The 23,606-nt window shown below is 37.5% G+C and overlaps 1 protein-coding gene across 3 annotated transcripts in view; it reads left to right on the top strand.

The window, feature by feature from the left end:
- AKAP6 (A-kinase anchoring protein 6) overlaps nucleotides 1–16,537 on the top strand; it is a 383,693-nt gene extending 367,156 nt beyond the window's left edge. For 2 of the 3 annotated variants that reach the window (XM_050953825.1, XM_050953828.1), the window contains exons 13-14: nucleotides 6,542–9,965; nucleotides 16,157–16,537. In XM_050953825.1, coding sequence (XP_050809782.1) covers nucleotides 6,542–9,925 — 3,384 coding nt within the window. In that variant the 3' untranslated portion in view covers nucleotides 9,926–9,965; nucleotides 16,157–16,537. Of the gene's footprint in view, nucleotides 1–6,541; nucleotides 9,966–15,798 lie in introns of all 3 variants that reach the window. The other variant, XM_050953827.1, reaches the window with a different exon arrangement.
- The last annotated feature ends 7,069 nt before the right edge of the window (nucleotides 16,538–23,606 follow it).

The raw sequence follows: 23,606 nt of genomic DNA on the forward strand, positions 1-23,606 counted from the left end.
AGGCGTTACTAATAACTATAGTAAGTACACATTTTTCATATAGGACTGTTTTTTCAAATTGATGCTGTCCTTTTAAAAATCCTTACAATTATTGATTCTGGGTTTTTTTAAAAGTTGCTAAATGAACTAGAGAAAAGTGCCATTTTAACATCCAAAATTAGTATTGCTTCCACCTTTTATTTCTGAGTGTCAAGAAGAACTTGAAGCATTGACATGCCTGTGAGAAACTGAACAATGACAGAATATCAATTATCCTCCACTGACAACCGTGTGCATGGACACCCACAATTGAGCACAGCCCCACTGAAACCAGTGACTCTCCTCAGAGGTGCAGGAATCTGCCCACACAGATCTTAGTGCGAGATCTTGGCCATGCTGCTGGGATGGGCACTGTTATAAGAACCTGTATAAACAAATACTGCAGATAGAATAAAGGGGGTATGAGTGGAGGGAAGGATAATGGGGGGGAATGGAAAATCTCTGTTTTTTCCCTTATAGAAGTCCTCTTTTGGTGCCTCAGAAATTGGACTTCACCCTCTTGCACACACAATGCCTGCTGAAGTAGATAGAATTTTTGCGTGTGAAGAGTGTAGAACTGAGGCTAATTATTTCAAAGTAGAGCAAGGGAAAATATGAACCTAAGTCCTGGATTTTTATTTTCTTAAAAAATAAACACAGAGTTACAGATAAGCTCCTGTTTTAACCTTAATTATAGTAAATAGATGTGTTAATGATTGGTTTCTCTAATGAGGTCCGGTACAGCATAACCGGTACAGCATATTGTAATGAGCAGGTCCTTTCAGCAATAATGCTTATTAATTATGAAGTGTAGTTGTTGAGAGATGAGGACAGTTCTCTGGTTGGCTATCATACAAGGAACCCCATGTGGAAAATGAACAGAAGTGAAGCAGAAGTGAAGTGGCTACTGTAAACATGACTACTTCCCTCAGCAGAAGTACTTGGCATACTGACATTTTTCAAAAAACAAAATCATGTTTGTCTTTCTTGAATGTGAATACATTCTTGGAGATGGGGGATGGTTTCTTTCTTTCATTTTGCCCCCACCCCATAAATGCTGTTACATTTGGATAATTTGTACATAGCAATTGAGGGATTTTGTGGGAGGGGGAGGGGAAAAGAATTTATATTTATTATTGTAAAAGCTCTTTTTAATGTTAATTCCTTTAAAAAATATAATGGTATGTGGGGGTTACACTAGAGGGCTATTTCACCCACACAAAGTATCTGTATTGAAACAGTACATTCAAATGAGAATGAAACACAGGGAATCATTGTTTAATAAAAACTTACTAGAGAGAAAGACAAATCCATCTCTGTATAAGTAAAGAAAACAGTACAGGAGAAATGCATCATCCTTTTAAACTTTTTTCTTAAACAATCACAGGGGAAGAGGAAACAAATATTTAAATGGTTTTACAGTATGCTTCTCCCTAATAACATTTTTAGGGTAGATCAGTGGTTTAAGAAGTAAGGCCTGGATCTTACAAATATTTAAGCATATATTTAACCTAGTTCACACGAGTAGTTCTAGCGAACATGCTAGAACTACTCATCTGAGGAAGGTTCTGCATGTGCTTAAAGCTTTTGCTTGATCAGGACCCAAGCTGCAAATACCTAGGCTCCCTAAAACCACATATGCAAATCCCAGCAGGGTGAATTCAACTTTTCACCTTCAACTTCCAAGTCAGATACAATTTACTGTCTGGTAGATTTCTGAATGGAACCTTAGAAGGCTATTTGCAGTTTGCTCAATGGCAATATTATAGAAACAGTGGTATATGTAATATGGATAGATATATGTCTTGGCTTATTAGGTCAAAAAAATCTCGTCTGCATGTATACCATTTGGCTGTTGCACTCCACACCAGATGGGGTTGCATTTAATAGTGTTGGTATATAATTTGTGGTATACTTTGTGATCTTTTGAGAATATATGTACTCTCTTAAATTATTCCTTGTATTAGGCCAAATCCTGAGATCTATACTCAGTTGAGAGGGATTTTCAAAAGTGCTCACTCTTAGCCTTATTTTACAATTGATTTCAATGGGAGCAGTCAGGGCAACACTAAGTGCCTACCAAAATCCCACCCAATTTCTACTCTGTCCTTGGTCAGGCAAACTCCTACTGCTGGCAAGTCCCTACCCCAGGATTCAACCCATTATTTGATATGGGCCCTGAAATTAGAATTAAAATGCTGGGCCAGATCCACAGCTGGTGTAAATAAAACTAGCTCTTCTGAAGTCAATGGAACTCCACCAATACACATCAGCTGTAGCTCTGTCTCACTGGGTTTTTAAGGATACTCATTGTAAAAAGGGTGAGATATATAAAACAAATTGAAGTGGTAAAGTACTGAACTATCAGGCAGCTTATATACTCACAGGCAACCAGCTAATATCCAAAGTAGTATATGTAGGTATCATAGATTCCTCTCCCCGATAGTTTGGTATCAGGGTGAATGCCACAGAAGTTAATGGGATTTTTGTCACTGACTTCCATAAGGTCATGATTTCACCCTATACAACTCACCATTGTGAAGAAGCCTGATGCTCTCTAGAACTCTCAAGGTTGCCCTTCAATGGCATTCCCTGTTTGCTTGTGCTAGATTCAGAAAATATTTTCACTGTTCTCTGGTGTCTGGTTTTCAGGATCAGGACATCTGTCTATAATGGACTGTTCATTTCTTGGGTAATGTGATTCAAGGAGTGATACCCTGGGCCAGAATAAGTCAAATGCCCCTGGAATCAGCAGGTGCAATTTTCATGGAGGACCATAGTCCGCATTGATTGTGCTGAATGTAAATTACATGGTATAAATTTGAAGTCAGTGGGGTTTTGCCCTCACTGAGGATCTGGCCTTTCATGCACAAATGGCCTATCTCAGTCATGCAGAAATCTTTTATTTTCTGGAGCAGTTAACTAAATACCCACCCTTTTGCTCTAAGACGTCAAGTAATTTCTAGCTATTTAATTCTCAGAATGGGAGAAAAATGGGAGAAAAATAAAATTAAAAAAGAAATTAGAGGGGAAAGTTTTATCATAGGTCATTGTCAGGTGTGTGGGACCAAAATAAATTGTTAAAAACAAAACAAAACAAAACCCCTGAAAAACTGTCTGGAGTTATTCCGAACATTATCTCATTGAAAGCCAGCTTCGCATCTATGCCATAGGAAGAAGAAGAAAGACCCAAACATTATAGTGAGATGAAAGGAAAGCAGTGAAAGGAAAATGCTGCCATTGCTTTTACTCCCTATCTTGACTCTCCTTCCAAGGAACATTAATTCAGACATTTAGAATGTAGCACAGACATTAAGGGCCAACTACACTGAGGAGGAGAAAGGCTGTGACTCCCACCCTCTGGGCAATTATAAGAAAAGGTTCATCTTGTCTGCAATTTCAGATGTTCTACTGAAAAATCCACAAGATCTAATGTAATAAAATAATCATAAATCTGATGCCCTGGCATCCTTCCTATGCATTTAGGAGCCTGTTCAGGAAGACATTTCACCTTACACAAACAAAGTCTTCTGAGATTTCTGGTTCCCCCCTGCTGCCATCATCAGTGCAACCACAGTGGGACGTGGTGGGCCACACAGTTCAGCACTCCAATAAGCCATACGCCCTCCCAGTTGCTGCTCTTCCAGGCTGATGTCACGGTGTCCAAACTCCTTCCTTTATTTGAGTAGCCTGTGGATTTTGTAAAAGAGAGGGGAAAATGTACTCTGTAGCCAACAATGTGAAATGATTTATAATAATGTTTCAGTGACTTGAGCTGGGTGTTCCTTATTTTGGAAAAACATACTCTCAGAAAACTGTATACATTTAAATGATAAAAAGTAGGCTTTGACATAACAGAGCACTCAGTTAAGATGAATGGGCTGAGGTCACACTTTTGTGTGTGTTTTATTGTGTCAGTCTGTCTGACTTACAGAACAAACAAGGCAGCAAAGTGCTAATTTACAGTGGGAAGGTTATCTTCCTAACCAGGAAGAGCCAAATGTATTTCTGAGAAATAAAATCAGATTCTGCAGCACACAAAATCTGTGGAATCTGCTGCTGATTTCCTGCCTTCACGGATTTCTTTTTTTCAGTTGGCAGCAGTTTAAAGCAGTAAAAAATCAAGTGAGTTTTGAGACTGTTTGTAGTAATGCATCCCAAATTCTAAGTGCAGAGTTGTCTGGAGTAATAAGAAAATCCAGAGAGAAAAATGGGAAAAATTAATAGACTTTCTTTAGATAACATGTTTTAGACTAGTTTTTATTTAATCATAATCTTCCTGTGGCACTGAATGCTCAGGGTGTTGATAATTGGATATATGGATTTTTACCTGCAGGTTAATTGTTGGAATCTGGCCCAGGTTACCAAAATATAGTGGTAGTGACCAAAATACAGGGAACCAACCATCAGAGTTGGTATCCTATATTCCCCACTTCTCCATTGGAAAATCTGAGTATAGCATTCAGCTCTCCAGGTGGATGTACATGGGTGCCCTCATCTACATACATCTAGCAAACAGATGTTTCAGCTGGGATTTCTGATTTAGTGAGCCATATTTAAGGGATCACACACCTAAGTATCCTAGAAAAAAAAGAGTACCATAAAAATTCTTTTTATAATAGACTCAGTGTTTGATAACTACACCTGTTAGTTCTCCTTTTTGCTACAGCCCAATTCTGTTTCAGTATCTTTTTAAATCACCTATGGTGTAAATTGTTGTTTGAGCACATGCTGAGCTCTGTACATGCATTTAAGAAAGCATTCTTGCCTCAAGGAACTTGAAATCTAGTTTAGACCCAGACAATACAGTACACCTGACAATACAGTACACGGGAAAGATCATTTCTGTGTAAGAATTTTTTCTTGATGGATTTGAAGAGCGACTGTGCCATATGTCAGAACAGGAAGACCATAAACAACTAAGAGCCATTAAACAACTAAGGATTGCAGACCATAATAACACCCTATGCCAAGGAGGCCAAAGGAGTAGCTGACATAGGGCTGGCTAGCTATGCTAGCTTTGTGGCCACTTTGCACCTCAGGAGCAGTGCAAAGGGGCTGGAACAGAGTCAAGGATCTGGGCCATTGTCTAAATGTAAAGATACTCCGCTGTAAGGCTGGTTTAAAACAAACAAACAAACAAACATGTCAGGAAGATGCCTTCAGATGAATGCTATTGAAGAAAGCATTCAGCCTTATTATTCATTTCTTCAGTTGTGCTCTATCCTTGAGATATACAGATCCAGACAACATCCTGACAAACCTTGAGCTATGGCATCTTCAAAAGCAGTGTTATATTTAAGGACTTGAGTAACTGATTTCTCTTTTGCATATCCCCATCACCGATTGATAGTAGGTCTATCACAGCTGAGCCAAAAGTCTTCTCTAAATTGTAATTCACCCTTGCAAGATTACATGGGCATGGAGAGGAAAATGAAGGGGAAGATGCCATAAGGTGAAATTCACTTGTGTCCAGAAAGCCAGCCCAAGATCTGTGTACTACTTAGGTTTATTTATGAAAGCTTCAACGTGGGACTGAACAGGTTTGCTCTGGCCTTGTGCTGTTTTTCTGAATTCGTTGCAATCATGTTTCCTTTCACACAGGTCTGTTTCTGTTTATTTTTAGAAGAAAATATTCTTGAGATTAGCTTTAAGTGTTGTATAAACATAATTGCAAATATTATTGGAAAGTGACAAAAGTCTTTAAAAAAAAAAGTCTAGCTCTGTTATTTATTAGCACTTTCCCAGAGTACAGTGTCAGCACAGACAATATATGAAATGAATGTTATATTTGATTAGACTGATTGATTGTTCTCACCGCTGAGGATTTAGCATTCATTAGTCATACTAACCAGTCATTAGTACTGCCTTTATCAACAAGCAAAGAATAAACAGAAATTCTAATAAAAATTCATCACAGTGAATGTACTACATACCTAAGCAAGTTATATGATTGTCAGCGTATTAGATTAGCTGTTATAACATTGGCAGCATAAAAGTTTGTTATAAAAAGTTTAAAATCCTTTAATGGTTGTTTACTTTGAATCTAGACTCTTTTAAATTTAAGTAGGCTGAACAGATAATCTCTCAAATCCAACATAATAAAGTGCTAATAGTTATTTTCTACCCACTGATATATTTGTATGGGATCCCTTTTAGCTATTAGTCTTGAGGTTTCTCATGCAAGTTGTACCAACCTGATTTATCAAAAACCATCTTTATTGGAGAGAAATCAAAATCCTGTATCACAGGTTTTCAATCAAACAGCAAATGTATTCTGGTATATACAGAAAAAGTACAAAAATAGAGACTATATTTACATTTCATTGATTTCACTCTCATATGCCTATTTTAACTTTATATAATACATAACACATTGGTATTTATATAATAGTGATAAGTGCTCCAAAGAAATAAGCACTTACACTGAACACATGTAAATTAAAGGCAGTGAATTTATCCTTATTTCTCTAGAAAGTTTTTTAATATATAATTATTTTTTATCTTTGTAATTTTTTTACAGGAGCCCCTGAATGCTATTGATCCTGGTTTGATGGACCTAAATGGTCCAAATGAAGATGCATTAGAATGGGATGAAACGGATATAAGTCATAAGCTGATTAGCATTAATGAAGAATTAAATGAACTCGATCAAGAACAAAAGCAGGATCATCCAAAACAGAAATCTGCTTTGGAAGAGTGTGGTAGTAATGACTTGAATCAAGAAGAACATATCAGTGATCATGAAACTCCTCTGTATTATTCCAGCATTACATCACCTCCTAGCCCTCACATTTACCAAGTTTATAGCCTCCTCAATGTAGAGTTATCAGGAAAAAAACATTTACCTTTCCTGAAAAAGACTTCAAACTTCCCCAGTGTAACACAGTCTAATATTTTAAATAAAAGTCTTAAGGACTCCCCATTTTCCTCTACTAAATCTCTGCCAGACCAAATAGGCAGGACCACTTTGGCAAAACCATTCAATTATATGTACCACAGTGGAAATATAAGCAGACATTCTGAGAGTGAAAGCGGAATAGTCAGTGAAGGTGATACAGAAACTTCAAACGATTCTGAAATCTTTTTGATAAATGATATTGAAGGAACCCAGAGTAATCCTGAAATTGGGCCTCTGGAAGCCCACATGAGTGACATAGTTGATGTGATAAAACAAAAAATCAAACAAGAAGAAGAGGACCATATTACACTTCCAGATAATTGTCATTCAACTTCTTCTGCATGCTGTGCAAGTGGAAAAGAGGGAGATCTAAATGGTGCTACCCAACATACCTCTGATTGTTTGAAAGAAGAATTACAAGGAAAACATGATGTGTTTACATTTTATGATTACTCTTACCTCCAAGGCACCAAACTCAAATTGCCAGTGATGATGAAACAATCACAAACTGACAAAGCATGTACAGAGAGCACTGTACTTCATGGTTTTAATTTTGATAAAATACCCTGTAAAGCTGAACATCAATCTGCAGAGTTACAACCAGATGAGTTTATGCATGAACTTACTTTGGCAAGCGTCTCCAGAGAATCAGATCCCACTTCCTGCAAATCTGTGGATGGTTCTAGGAAATTAACTGATATACAGAATGCAAAACAGGTTTCACGTTTATCTCATAGCTCTTCATTAGAATCTCTTTCTGTGGCAGGTGATTTGTTTGGCTCAAGTATTTTTAAAGCTGGTGATGGTCTTCAGCGAAGCACATCTTTGGAAAGCTGGTTAACTTCATACAAAAGCAATGAAGATCTTTTTAGTCATCATGGCTCAGGAGACATAAGTGCAAGCAGTGATTCTGTTGGAGAACTCAGCAAAAGGACATTAGACCTCCTGAATCGTTTAGAGAATATCCAGAGCCCCTTAGATCAAAAGATCAAGCACAGCATTTCCGATATCACACTCCAAAGTAGCTCACAAAAAATGTCATTAGCCGGACAGTTAGCATTAGATATTGCATCCTCAATCAACGAAGATTCAGCTGCTTCTCTCACTGAACTCAGTAGCAGTGAGGACCTTTCTCTTTGCTCTGAGGACATTGTATTGCACAGAAATAAAGTGCTAGATTCAAATGCATCATTTAGGAAACATCTTAATCGGTCAGTAGCTGATGAGAGCGATGTCAATGTCAGCATGATTGTTAATGTCTCCTGCACTTCTGCTTGCACTGATGATGAAGATGACAGTGATTTGCTTTCAAGTTCTACCCTGACTTTGACAGAGGAGGAGCTGGGCATCAAAGATGAAGATGACGACTCCAGTATTGCAACTGATGAAGATATTTATGAAGAGTGCAATTTAATTTCTGGACTTGATTACATAAAGAATGAGCTGCAGACTTGGATTAGACCAAAATTTTCTTTGACAAGGGAGAAGAGAAGATGCAACTTCAGTGATGAAATTCAGTACAGTAAAGATGTAAGTAGCAATGAGACATCAAAAGCAATAGATACATTGAGCACTGAAACACTTTTGAATGGTTCAGTATATAAGCTACCAGAAAATAATGGCAACAGTAAAAGTGTATCAGATGGTCATGAACTGGGGACAAAAAGTCAGACTATAAAGGATCGTTCTCAGGCTGCTAAAGATCAGTTTGTGGATGACATGGAGAATGGAAATGTTGAAAATACTCCAGACAGTCAAAAGGAAGAGCTTATTAGAACTTCATCCACTCCCAAAAATCTTGGCTTACTTGATGGTAAAGGAGCTGAAAACAAATGTTGCATCTGCGAAGAGTTTACAGATAGTTCAGATGATTCACATATGGATGGTAAGGAGACTGTTCAACCATCAAATATATCCACAAGTCTTCTACAAGAATGTCAAAATCATCTTCAATCTGATGATCATTGCATTGCTTATACTCCCATTAGAAAGCCTTGTATGGAGCCTGCATTAGAAATGAGAGGTATAGATACACAAGATACTTCTTCACTAAAATATTTACCTAATGATCAACAAAGCAGAACAAGCACTATTGAAAAACCTACCGATTGCTGTGCAGCTTTTAAACCAAATGAAGCAGAAAAGAACACCTCAGCGAGTGGTAGTAATTCATGTTGCAACTGTGACTCTGTTGCTTTCGATAAAAGAAATGTGGACGATTGCTCAGTGCACAACTTTGTGATGGAGATAATTGACATGGCATCAACTGCCTTGAAGAGTAAATCACAGCCTGAATGTGAGACAGCCACTCCAACTTCATTAACTCAGATCAAGGAAAAAGTAATGGAACATTCTCATCGGCCCATACAACTAAGAAAGGGGGATTTTTATTCTTATCTTTCTCTCTCCTCTCATGATAGTGACTGTGGGGAGGTAACCAAATACATAGAGGAAAAGAGCAGTACTCCAGTGCCTCTGGACTTTGCAGATGAGAGAGAAAACATTGAATGTTTTTTTGAAGCTTGTCCTGAGGAAGAGCGGGTTGAGCAGCCACCACATTTCTCTTCCGCTACTTCTGAAGGATTTCTGGCAGCAGGCAAAGTCCTAGAATTATTGTCTGAACCTAAAACCTCTGCTAAATGTAGCAGCTTTTCGTTCTTAAGTAATGACATTGATGTAAATGTGCCCAATCCTGCCAGCCAAAAGGTATCAAACAATTTAAAAAATATTATTGATGATTCACTGACTTTGGATAGCCATAATGAAGGCTTGGACATGAATTCTCTGCAGTTTAGCACTGAAAAAAGAAGTACAGGAAAGTCACTTGGAAGTGAGAAGTCTAAAGGAAGTATTGCTGCTTCTGCAAAGGCTTCAGCTATAGGTTTTCAATTAAAGCCAGAGCACTGGAAAGATAAGGATGTATTGCACCAGGACACTAAAACACTTACTTGTGAAGAAAAACTCCTGACTCTTCACACTGAGAGGCACATTAATATGCACAGATAGAATGTAACCCTCCCGTGCACATACATTAGCTCATAAACAGGTATGTACTGTACAGTGTGGCTTTGCATTTGACTTATTTTTATATGTTTGTATAATGAAAAGGTGTGAATTGCCATCCAGGACTTTTGTTTTATGATAGCACCACGCTTCATATATATTTGATTGATCACAATCCAACCCCAGTTTACACACCTCTGGTGCATTCAAGACACTGGTTTTGCCCCTGCTTGATGCACGGACTGAAGCTCCACTCCTGTGGAACACACAAAATCCATTGGAGTCAAACTTCTGTTCTGCTGATCTTGGGAATTCCATAGAGTTCATATTCCCAGGTAGCTCCCATCCTCCCTCTTATGCTGCTGAGCTGTCCAGCCTCGGAGAAGCTGTCTCTACCTACGGACACCCCCTTCTCCTCTCTTCTCCAGAGTCAGCTGGTCTTCTGCTATAATCAGCAACCCTCTGTTACCCAAAACATTTGGACAATCAGAAGTTTGGCAGTCCCATGAAGTCTTCATTATATCAGTGCTCTACTGTGTATGCAAATAATCTTGTGAAAACAAACCTCTGGGATAGTGGCTAACCAGATTAAATGGAGAGGTATTAACTTATCTGCTAATGTCTATATCCTGTGATTCTGGATTTAAACCTGCTAAGCAATTATGAAGAAAAAGGAATGACAGGCTAAATAATTAGTGTTACCAAAATAAGAAAGCTTTACCATGAGGGCTATTGCAAATGCAAGACTAAGGTTGTACAGTAAGGACAAAAAGGTAGAGGAAGATGAAAAGTAAAGGCTACAATAGCAATATTAATTGCTCCTTTCTAGTATATTTTATGATGTATATTTTGGAACGGAAGTAGTAGAGATGAACCTAAGATAAGAAGTTTGGCTCCAATCTTTGCCAAAGTTTGAAGGAGTTCAGCTCAGGTTTTCTGGCTCACATAAATCTCTAATGAAAAGAAATGTTAAATTGCATATTTAGCCAGAAAAACAGAAATAGAAAACAGCATGTGGCCAAACTGCTTTGCACCTCACCACTAATTCAAAGTGGCGCTAGAGCCAGCATAAATGACTATGCAAGAATCACATTAGTGCAGAAGGATCTTCCAACAGTTTACAGCCAGCATAGCTGCACCTATGCCACACTCAACCCAGCTGCTTGTGCAGGGGGTGTGGCTGGGAGAAAGGAAGTGTGATCAGGGCTTTCTTACTCTTCACCGATCATTCCCTGGCTGCCATATTGACCTCTTGAGTTCTTTGGTACACAATGACCTAGAATTGGGGGACTGCCAACTCCACCTTTGCATCCCCACTTCCGAGCTGTGCAGTGTGCTCCTCGGATGTATCAAAGGAGTTGGGCCTATATATACAAAATGAGATTGTTGGTTTTGGAAGTGTAACTTTTGCATTTCCTGAGCTAATATGACATTACTATAGTTTTTGTCTATACTTGTATGATTCTCTGTATGCGCACATATACTTGTGCATCTGCTAAGGCTTTCTTATTACAGCAACAATTATCTGACACATCCCAAATGATATTCTCATAAGCAAACTAAGGAAATATGGTCTCACTGAAATTACTTTAAGGATGGAGCTTAACTGGTTGAAAGATCACACTCAGAGTAGTTATCAATGGTTTGCTGTCAAACTGGGGGGACATATCTAGTGGAGTCTTGCAGGGGTCAGTCTCAGGTCCTGTATTATTCAATATTTTTCTTAATGACTTGGATAATGGACTGGAGAGTGTGCTTGTAAAATTTGTGGATGACGCCAAGCATGGGAGGGGTTGCTAGCACTTTGGAGGAGAGGATTAGAATTTAAAATGACCTTGACAAATTGGAATATCGGTCTGAATTAAAAAGATGAAATTAAATAAAAGCAAGTGTGAAGTACTACAGTTAATAAGAAAAAAAATCAAAGACACAGATACAAAATGAGATATAAGTGGCTAGGTAGTGGTACTGCTGAAAAGGATCTGGGGCTATAGAGGATCACAAATTGAATAGGAATCAACAATGGGAATGCAGTTGCAAAGAAGACTATTATTATTCTGGGGTGTATTAACAGGAGCCTTAGTATGCAAGATATGCGAGATAATTGTCCTGCTTTGCTTATCACTGGTGAGGCTTCAGTTGGAGTATTATGTCCTGTTCTGGATGCCACACTTTAAGACAGAATCGTTGGAGAGAGTCCAGAGGACAGCAACAAAAATGATAAAAGGTTTAGAAAACCTGACCTATGAAGAAAGATGTTTTTAAAAATGGACATGTTTAATCTTGAGAAAAGAAGACGGGGGGGACCTGAGAGTCTTCAAATATGTTAAAGGCTAATATCAAGAGGACTGTGATCAGTTGTGCTGCATGTCTTCTGCAGGTAGAACAAGAAGTAGTCAGCTTAAACTGGAGCAAGGAAGATTTAAGTTAGGTATTAGAAAAAGCTTTGTGACTATATGGATAGTTACGCTCTGGAATAGGCTTCCAAGGGAGGTTGTGGAATCCCCACATTGTAGGTTTTTAAGAACAGGTTAGACAAACACCTATCAGGGATGGTCTAGATATAGATGGTCCTGCCTTAGTGTAGGGGACTAGACTAGATGACCTCTCGAAGTCCCTTTCAGCCCTACATTTCTGTAATTCTGTGATCTTTATCCTGACACTTTCCTTTGCACGTATGTGTGTATAATATTGCATTATATTGGAATTGTGACATCAGAGAAAAGATGCTTGAACAGCTTGTGGATGTTCACGACCTGACAATTGCCAATTAAGCTAATACTTAAATGAAACCTTAATACACATCTACTGGCTTAGTAACACCATCCACATCAAAATCACTAGAGAAGCAGCTGAAATTCAACTGGGAAATTACAAAAGAGATGGATGAGAGTATATGATCAAGTGCCTATACTCAGAGGACTATGTATACATGGAAGTATCTATATGAAAAGTGAGATGAGGACAAAAGGCTTGAGTTTGTAAGTTTATACAGTAGACAAAGTAAATTTGAATTAATATTGTGTTAGATTTCTTTATTTCATCACTTATTTATTATTATATTAACCTGAGAAAGAGAATTACCATAGTGTGTGTGCGACTGGCCTGTTCTTGCCCTCATTCCTTCACTAATAATGATAGAAATATAACTTTGCACTTCCGTAGTGTTTTTCATCTGAGACTCTCAAAGCACTGCACAAACTTGCCATCCACTGTTACAGATATTACAGTTACTTACATGGTAGCAAGCTGTGTTTTCATTAATACAGTGTACTAGGTTATGGCAACATACAGTTAATCAGGCCTGAGGACTAGAATTGAGTATAAAGAATAGAGATATTTACACGCCCTCATGAAATTCAGTGAAAGGCAATGCTGAGACTGTACATGATAGTTTGATGGAGTCATAGCATCATTTTTATTTTGCCTTAAGGTTACAGGCTTTTTTAAATAATAAAAAGCCCTTTTTATTACATGCCACTCTTTATTTAAGAAGCTATTTATTGTTTGTTAAATGTTATATAGTATTGTTTCTATTAAAACTACACATAGATTTTATTATTCCTAGCTGCAAGGCTGGGAATGTACCTCAAGCAAGTAAAAAAATGAAAATCCATGCTGCGACATATGAGATCTGTGTTTCACTAAAGTCTGAATTCCCTTCCCCCATTAAGAGCTTGGTGCTGTAACTTCATCTCTCATGCTATGGGGAATGAATTACAGAAGCAATCTATCCTAATTTGTTAACTTATTCAAATAACAGTTATTATACTTAACTATGCTAAAGATTATCTTTTTGGTGGCAGATTGTTTATTTTTTGATGAGCCTAATTACTGATTTTCTAAAGGTAATTTACATTTATTACTAATACATCTTTTAAAATGTGACAGATAAATGTTGTTCCCATAAGTATATTATGAAAAAAGTTACTATTTAAAAACACATTATTTAATTTGAAAGATAAATGGCAAACACCATTATTTTTTTTCCTGTAGCACCTGTGCTCTAAGCTCATTAAAATGTGTAATTCCAAGTGTAGCTGCAATACTAAGGAGAAAAATAATCTATAGTATAGGTATACTCTAAAAATATACTCAGAATGCGAAGCTGACAAAAGGCATACTTACTAATGTAGATTGGCTAATTTTATCTTCTTTCAAGCTATGTTTGCCTTGGCTGTATAAGAGGATAAAAGCTATAGTGGAGGAAATATATTTTCTACCAAATGTATCTAAATTGCAATCTAGTTCCTTATCAGTTTGCTGTAAAACTGACCATTAAGGGAAAGTAACAGCAATTCTAATTGCAGCTTCAAAAATACCTCTATCAGAACTGATTATTCTACTATATGAGCCAATATACAGCAGAGGTGCTCAGAAAGGGATACTCATTTTGTTTCTCAAGGAGATGACAGCTTGAAAGAACAGCCTTCCGGCATATGAGATCATGCAATCTTTTGCTGTCACTATGACCCATGACTCACCAATGGAATCAGGATTCATAGTCACATATTCAGTGTGTGCAGGGATCAGTCCACTACAGGACTTTATGTGATGTTCCCAGAGTCTTTTCTGGAAAATACATTAGATTTCTGTGTGCGATCTGTTATGGTCACACGTAAGTCACAAAAGATATTTCCATCCTTTTGTACAGAACATACAATTTAAATTTCACATATGTTGGAAAAAAATTATGCTTGGTCTTAAGAAAAATAAACTGGTTTTATCCCATATACTGTAACTGACTGTAGCCAGGAGGAACCTAGAGGAAAAGGGTGGTCCTGTGGCTAAAGCACAAGATTGCTAGTCAGACAATCTGGCTGCTATTCCAAGGTCTGCCATGGACTTTTTGTATGACCTTGAGCAGATCACTCAAGCCCTTTCTGTCTCAGTTTCTTTAACAATGAAATATCAGGGATAATAATTGAGGGAGGGAGTTCTGAGGCTTAAATCATTCGCCCAAAACTGTTTTGAGATCAACGGCTAAAATGTGATATCTAAATGCAAAGTATTAGTGGTTACATAATTCTATGAAAAAAAAACAGTATTCAAGGCCAGTGGAATACAGACACTAACGTGTAATAATTTAAATATAAAAAAATTAGGCTGCAGGAACGATCTAAACCTTTTCTTACCATTTCTCTTTACAGATTTAGTGGGGCACTAGAAACAACAGTGTTTCTTTACCTTTTTTTACAACATAGTCATGATATTTTATTTCAGTATAGCAGAAAATTCCACGAGAGGACTTATTTAAAAACTTAATATTACCTACATGGTAGAAATAGCTAGTTTATATTATCATCTGTGGATGTTTTGATTTTGGAAAACAGGTACTGTCCAACAGTAAGACTTTTCTCACTATAGATCTGATTAAAACCCACACCAATGTTTAAAAAGAGCAAATTTGATATCTTCATTATTATGCATGTTGTTTTTGCACTGATTTCATGTAATTTACTTTTTCTATAAAAAATAGAGAGGTCAGTTACAGCAAATAAGATCAAAGGAGAAGGTAACTGGATAGATCCAGATATTTCTGCTTAATTTGGAAGGCATATAATGCATGTCTGGAGTGCCTCCTAGGAAATGCCTAAGAGATGTACTTTGCACTAATCTTTTAGCTGTATTCCAACAGTTATTTCTTCATAATCCTCATCATAAGCCTCTGCTCTTTGATGAATAGTTTAACCCTAAACTCCAAGCTGGTTAAATTCCATAGTATGAAAATTTAACTCATTACTGGTGCCAGAAATGTCCAAATAGTTCTGTGATACCCCTCCTCACCTTTTATATTAAAATCTCATTGTATATACCTACATAAATTATGTGTGTCCATTAAATATTGTGTATCCCTTTCTGTTTGGCTGTGGCAGATTCATATTTTGTTATTGATCGGAGCACCTTTGAGTGTGCTGAAGGTAAGTTCACAGGTAAGTATAAGGACAGGATCCAGGGAAAAGGTCAGACTTGATGATTTCCCTCGTTTGTTTTGAAACTATGTCCTTAAAAAAATCAATGAGTTTTCTACATCAATACAGACATTTTTTACTCTAACTTGAATCCAGACATTTAAAAATCGTTGTTCATATACTGTATGCCTGTGCATTTAAAGGCTTTGGCATGTAATCGTATAATGGCTATCTTCAGTTGTTCTGGAAGAGCTTGTGTTTTGCAAATAAAACTGTATTTTATGTAACATACTTTCACTTTTTTTTTTCCGTTTCCTTTTAGAAACTTGGCTGCTGTTCAGGTGCAGGTTCATCCTGTTAACCATGGGATGACCTCCAATGCCATTGCATCATTCACTGCCTCTCGTTATACTGACTCCCAAGATAAATTTTCTTTCCAAATGTGATTTGTCATGTTGGTTTTCTGATCAGACTACATATGCTGGTCCTAATTCAGTAATCATTTTGTAGTATAGCAAAGCCATTTGCTTTCATGTGGATTCCCCTCCCAAGCTACCTCTAACTTCCCACCCTACCTAAACTGAATGCTTCTGTAATACTTACCACCCGTTACATTCTTCAAAGTTTTGCAATTCCACAAATTCATCATGATCAGTCTGATTCATCTTTACAGAGCTGTACCAGTCAGTACTCTCTTATTTCATGTATCAAATTTAATATATATATATATGTATAATGCATATGTTTGTTGAAACTATTTTGTGTTTAAAATTACAATTTTATTTGACTGCAGCAAAAGGAAAAGTCATTAGTCCTCCTAATTCAATACATCTAAAAGTTAAGCAATTAAAATCAATGTCATTTATTTCATTTTAAAATTTAATCTATGCAACACTTCAAGAAACAACTACATGGTGTTGTATATTAGGAACTGTTGACATTCTACTGAATTAAGTACAACATTTTGGGTTTTTATGCTTCTTGAGGTGGTAAAGGGAAAAAAGTTTTTTAAAAAAGTGTGCCTTGCTGTATTTCTTATACCATTTATTAAAAAGCTGCTTTCAGAGTAAAATTATGTTGGTTTCAAAGGAGGAAATAGCAAGGTTAAGATGTGTGAATAATTTCTGTATATATGTATAACCAAGTACAAACACTGATGTATAATGACAGTATAAAATGCTTTCATGTTTGTGATGTTCAGTGATGTTCAAAATATAAGCCTTAAAACCATTAGATTGCATGATAATTAGAATTGGCACAATAAACATTGTTTATTGGGGGAAAAAAAGCAAAATTGGTTATCTGTTTTACCTACATTCGAAGAAAAAAAATACTGCATCAAAATACAGAAAAGTTATTGTTTGCAATATTTCACAGAGTCTAGAGTTTCCATATCAGTCAAGAGGTTTGGGCTGCATGGCTCCAAAGTGAAGGTCATGCAAACTAAGGAGTTTCAAAATCTTTCTGGTCACACATGGAAAAGCAAACATTCAGACAGATGAATCTAGTAAACTGCAACACCAGTTCCCAAAGGACAAGTATACATATATCTGAAACCTTTATTTCTTTATTATTAATAGTTTGATGTTGGATGTTAGGACACTTTCTGTCTCTTAGAATATCATTCATTTACATAATCCCATTGAATGAGCTTTGTTTATATTTATATAAGCACTTTTACAGTTAGGCTGTTTGAATAATCTAAATTATATCTAAATTAAATAACTTAGATTATGTTCATTTTAAATGTTTTTATCTTGTTCTAAAACTATATTGGGTGGCTAAAACAATGCTGAAAGCTCTATCTAGTATCTCTGCAAAAATGACTCTTCCCTGAAAATCTCTATTGTAAATGGAGGCTACATTTAATAGGCTAGAAACTGGGCCTGCTGTTTTCTATTTTATCTGTTTAAAATATATATTTTTTCTATTATGTGCATGGGGGATTATTTTAAACAAACAAAATCTTTCAGTATTGGTTTTCTTAATAAAATCAGTCAATCTAATAAAATGCCAGTAGCCTAGCCAGAATTTAGAAGACAACCTAAAATACCTCATTGGCATGTCCATGTAATAGTGGAGGAACTGGTAAGAAAACTTTCCTGTTTCAAGCTACCAGGAGCATATTTTTCACTTATAATGATGAGAAAAACATGTAGGTCCTGACTCTTATCTCCACTGAGTCCCCTTTACAAGGCCAAAGCACTGTAAAAGAGCCTTAGTGTAGATGAGAATGAAGTCCTTAAAAAATTGAGAAAAATTCCTTGCAATTGCCTTTTTGAATCTATGACGTGTTCTCCACTTGCATATTCTCACGGTTCCAGTCCAGAACTGTGTTTAAGTTAAACCCAAGCACACTGAAGGCCTGAAACACTCTTTACAGAATATTGGAAAATGCCAAATAATTTCTAGGTGCAATTTCTCATAAAATCATACAGAGGTTAGCCAGTCTATTTTTTTATTAAAATTATGAATTTTTACTGATTTATCATGGTTAATTTTTGGTTAATGGGAATTAAGTTTTGAAGTATATCTTGGTCTGTCTTAGCACTTTGTTTTTAACCTAACTCACTTTGACTGCAGTCATATCTTGATGATGAGAACAGAACTCGTAAGTTAGAGGCTTTTCATGCCTGTCAGCTCAGCCAACAAACTGCAGAACTCCATCAGTTATTGTATTGTGCTTCTGCTTTATTAGGCCAGTGGCCACTTATTGGTTTTTCTAAGTGAAAGTAATAGTATAATCACACCCATAAAGCCAATAATTCATAATACAGTATTTGGAATAGTATATGGTCACAATTCAAACTTGTAAGGCTATGTGGCTCAATCCTGAGAGGTGGAGAACACCTTGACTTAACTAGTGTTTGCAGAACTATATTATTTGATCTCAGGAGACAAAGTACAGTATCATTTTTATAACTATGATTCAAGGCCATTCATTATCAAATATTCTTTACTAGCATGGTTATAAGCTCCATATTTTCTTATTTCTCTTCTCACGGAGAGCATATTGGATTTTGATGTCAATATAAATTGATTTCTGAAAGAAAACAAATCTCTGGCATGCACTATACAGCATTCACTTATGTCATATAAAAGCCATATGCTTAGAGCCAAATTGTGTCTAGCGCTTGGAAACAGTTATACGGCCCACTCCCTAAAAGAGTTGCAAAAGTGGCATTAATATAGCTCGTATCCTGTCTAACACCAACGCATACACAGCCCCCTCACGTTCTATTTCAAGTGGGTGAAAATCATCTATGGTGCAGGAGACTTGCACAAATCCCTTGGCCCACTTAACCCTACATAGGGAATGCATGGAGTTTTTGCCTGTGCACTGTCCATACGCTGAAGAAAGGGTCTGCATACTGGCTGCACATTGACTATAAGAAAGGCCACCCAACAATAGCTTCTGCGGGTAGTGAGGAGGCAGCACAGCAGCCCATGCCCTGCAACTTGGATTTCATCTCCCTGAGCGCTTCACATTCCACCCATCTAGAGTCTGAATAGTCTGGCTTTATGCAGATAGAATGAATGGCATCCACTAAGAGTAGGAATAATATGCGCAGTGGGACTGTGATCAGGGGCGGCTCTAGACATTTTGCCACCCCAAGCACAGCCGCTGGTCCCGCGGCTTCGGCGGAGCTCCCGCTGGCACGGGGCCAGTGGACCCTCCGCAGGCAAGCCGCCGAAGGCACCCTGCCTGCCACCCCAGCGGCAACTGGCAGAGCACCTCCCGCGGCTTGCTGCCCCAGGCACGCGCTTGGAGCGCTGGTGTCTGGAGCCGCCCCTGACTGTGATCCAGGGGGCACTTCTGGAAGATATGCTCTATCAAGCAGCTGTATATACATACACGTGGACATAAACTTTGCATCGTATCCCTGACCACACTGGTCACATCATGTTGTGTTTCTATCAGGTAAGTCAAAGAAGGCCATGCGGAATAGTGTCTTTTTATAGGATGAAGAATCCAGATGATAAACTCCACTCTGTGCTCCTACTGCTGACCACAGTTTTCCTGATGTAGAGGTACATGTACTCAGACGGCCAGAATCTGGCCCCTCAAATACTGTTTGAATTTCAAACATTAAATTCACACTGATGTCATAGACCTTGATGTGATACAGTTGTTTAATCTAGTCTATATATTGAAAATTATGAAATGCCTGTGTCAGAAAATAAAAAGCCTCACAAAGCTGGAAAGTCATGAAAAGTAGTCCCCACAAACTACTAATCTAAACTTTCAAAATACTGTTTGGGATATAAGCAGTACATATACTCTATGCTGTACTATTTAATAAATTGATCTAAGATACTTCAACTTCAGCTACGCTACTCACGTAGCTGAAGTTGCGTATCTTAGATCAATTCCCCCCCCAGTGTAGACCAGCCCTTACACACTAAGATAGCAATAGGCTTCCATCCCTGTGCCTGGGAGTTACGTGCACGTATACCATTAAGAATCTAGTGCATACCTATTCCACAGTCCTTAATCGAGGGCCCTGATTTACACTTAATTCACATCTCCACTGAAGTCAGTAGTGTTGGACTGTAAAAGAGGACAGACTTTTTCCTACTAACTCTACTTTACAAATCTCACATAGTAGCATAAATGTTCACAACACTGTTCCTGTTGTTTGCTTCACAGTAAATGAAAATGTGCCTCAATCTTTTTCCTTCAGAATGATGGACAGGAGTAGATTAATAGATGTCAAGGCTAGAGAGGGACAATTAGATCATCTAGTCTGACCTCCTGTATAGCACAGCCCATAGAATTTCACCCAGGTACTCCTGCAATGAGCCCAATAACCTGTGTTTGACTAAATCTTACCTTCTAGAAAGGCATCCAGTCTTGATTTAAGATATCAAGAATTGTGCTGGAAAGGTCTGAGTGCCAAGGGCTTATTATCCCCAGGTTTGGACAAGTTTCTACAAATTTATTTCTAATAATAGTATTTAGTAAATAATAGTATTTCTTTTATAGGAGTTTTGTACAATTGGTGGTAACTGATCTATTGCCTCTGGAGCAGTGTATCTAACTTCTCAGGCTCACTCTATCAACACCAGTTGCTCACATTTGTCATATAACGATTAATTATTTGTTCAGAATGCATCTATTCAACTCTGATTCAATAAAACATTCTCAAGGAGCAGATCATAAATCTACTGTGCACCTGTCATAAACAGATAAGTAAGAGTTAATAGAACAGAAGTACTTCATATCTCTTTTGCCTGTAAAGGGTTAACAAGAGCAGTGAGCCAGGCTGTCACCTGACCAGAGGACCAATCAGGGGACAGGATACTTTCAAATCTTGAGAGAGGGAATTTTGTGTGCTGTGCTGTTAGAATTTGGTTGTTGTTCACTCTGGGAGCTCAGAGGGACCAGATGCGCAACCAGGTTTCTCTCCAATCTCCCTGATACAGGTTCTTATAGATTCAAAATAGTGAGTACTAGGTAGATAAAGCGAGTTAGGCTTATGCTTGTTTTCTTTATTTGCAAATGTGTATTTGGCTTGAAGGAGTTCAAATGTGTATTTGGCTGGAAGGAGTTCAAATTTATATTTTTGCTGAAAGGATTTTAATTTGTACTTGAATACTTAGGCTGGGAGGGTATTCCCAGTGTCTATAGTTGAAAGACCCTGTACCTATTCCATTTTAAATTTACAAAAATAATCTTTACTGTTTTTTTCTCTTTAATTAAAATGTTTCTTTTAAAGAACCTGATTGTTTTTTTATTCTGGTGTGAGACCCCAGGGGACGGGGTCTGGATCCACCAGGGAATTGGTGGGGAGAAAGGAGGGAAGGGGGAGAGAAAGGTTATTTTCTCTCTGTGTTAGGATTACTTTCTCTCTCAGGAAGAGTCTGGGTGGGGGGAAACAGAAGGAGAGGGAAAGGTGAATTTTCCTCCCTGTTTTAAGATTTAAGGAGTTTGAATCACAGTGATCTTCCAGGGTAACCCAGGGAAGGGAAGCCTGGGAGAGGCAACGGTGAGGGAAAGGGTTTACTTTTCTTGTGTTAAGATCCAGAGGGACTGGGTCTTGGGGGTCCCTGGTACACTCTGGTCTCCCTGGGTTTTTGGGAGACCAGAGTGTACCAGGCACTGGAATTCCTGGTTGGTGGCAGCACTACAAGTACTAAGCTGGTAATTAAGCTTAGAGGAATTCATGCTGGTACCCCATCTTTTGGACGCTAAGGTTCAGAGTGGGGAATTATACCATCACAGCACCAAATTGCATCATGCATGGAATTAGTTATTGTTAGTACAATGCTTTGAAAATGTACAATCTTATAAAATGGTAAGTATTAATTTATTCCCAGACAAAACCCCTGTTTTGATGGAGTTAAGGTTAAGAGTATGTATCAGTAATTTAAGGGTGAAAACATTAGAGGGATGTTGTAATTTTCCCAAAAGTAAGCATGAGAACCTCAGGAAATTCCACGTTAAAGTCATATTTAAAAGAAATCCAAACATGTTAAGGTATGGAAATGTACATTTAAGGCACACAAATAACCTTAACTTTGCCCTTTAGTGATGTCATATAATAACTATAACTTCATAATTAGGGCATTTGAGTGTTTATGGGCTTAGATTAGACTGATTTTAATAGCATATGCAATCCCCGCCCCTCAGCATCACCACAGGGCTGAATTAAGGTTATTTGGTTGCCTTAACTGTGTATTTCCATACTTTAACATCTTTGGATTTCTTTTGTGTGTAAACTTAACTCTGAACTTCCTGGGTTTCTAATGTTAGTTTTGGTTTAATATACAATATCCATCTAATTTTTTAAAATCTTTAACATATTGATACATATTCTCAACCTTAATTAATTTTTAACATGGTAGGGGAGTTGGCTTGGAATTTAGGTTTTTTTAAATGATTAAAAATGAACACTAAAAAAGACCAAACCCCAAAAAGAGAATGCTACCATGCACTATTTATAATGATGATATGTAGCTAGCCATCTTATTTAATTAGTCATTGTCAGTCACTGCTTCCTCCATTGGGCACTACTTTGATATGTAGTATCAGCCTTAAAACATTTTTTTTAAATTTTGACTTTTGAAGGCAGATTCACAGTAGACTAAAGCAGCCAAAGCGTACTGATGATAAAAAGATAGAAATAAAGGCAAAGGTGGTGGAGTAGCATTGTACATCAATGAGGAGGTTAACTGTAAAGAAATAAGGAGTGATGGAATGGACAAGACAGTCTGTCTGGGCAAAAATCACACTGGGAAAGAAAGCTACTAGAGCCTCCCCTGAGATAGTGCTTGGGGTGTGCTACAGACCGCCGGGATCTGATTTGGATATGGATAGAGACCTCTTTAATGTTTTTAAGGAAGTAAACACTAATGGGAAATGTGTGATCATGGGAGACTTTAACTTCCCAGATATAGACTGGAGTACAAGTGCTAGCAAGAATAGTAGGGATCAGATTTTTCTGGATGTGATAGCTGATGGATTCCTTCACCAAGCAGTTGAAGAACCGACAAGAGGGGATGCCATTTTAGATTTGGTTTTGGTGAGCAGTGAGGACCTCATAGAAGAAATGGTTGTAGGGGACAACCTTGGTTCGAGTGATCATGAGCTAATTCAGTTCAAACTAGATGGAAGGATAAACAAAAATAGATCTGGGACTAGGGTTTTTGATTTCAAAAGGGCTAACTTTAAAGAATTAAGGAAATTAGATAGGGAAGTGGATTGGACTGAAGAACTTGTGGATTTAAATGCGGAAGAGGCCTGGAATTACTTTAAGTCGCAGCTGCAG

This window comes from Gopherus flavomarginatus, chromosome 5, assembly GCF_025201925.1.
Source record: "Gopherus flavomarginatus isolate rGopFla2 chromosome 5, rGopFla2.mat.asm, whole genome shotgun sequence".
Lineage (NCBI taxonomy): Eukaryota > Metazoa > Chordata > Testudines > Testudinidae > Gopherus > Gopherus flavomarginatus.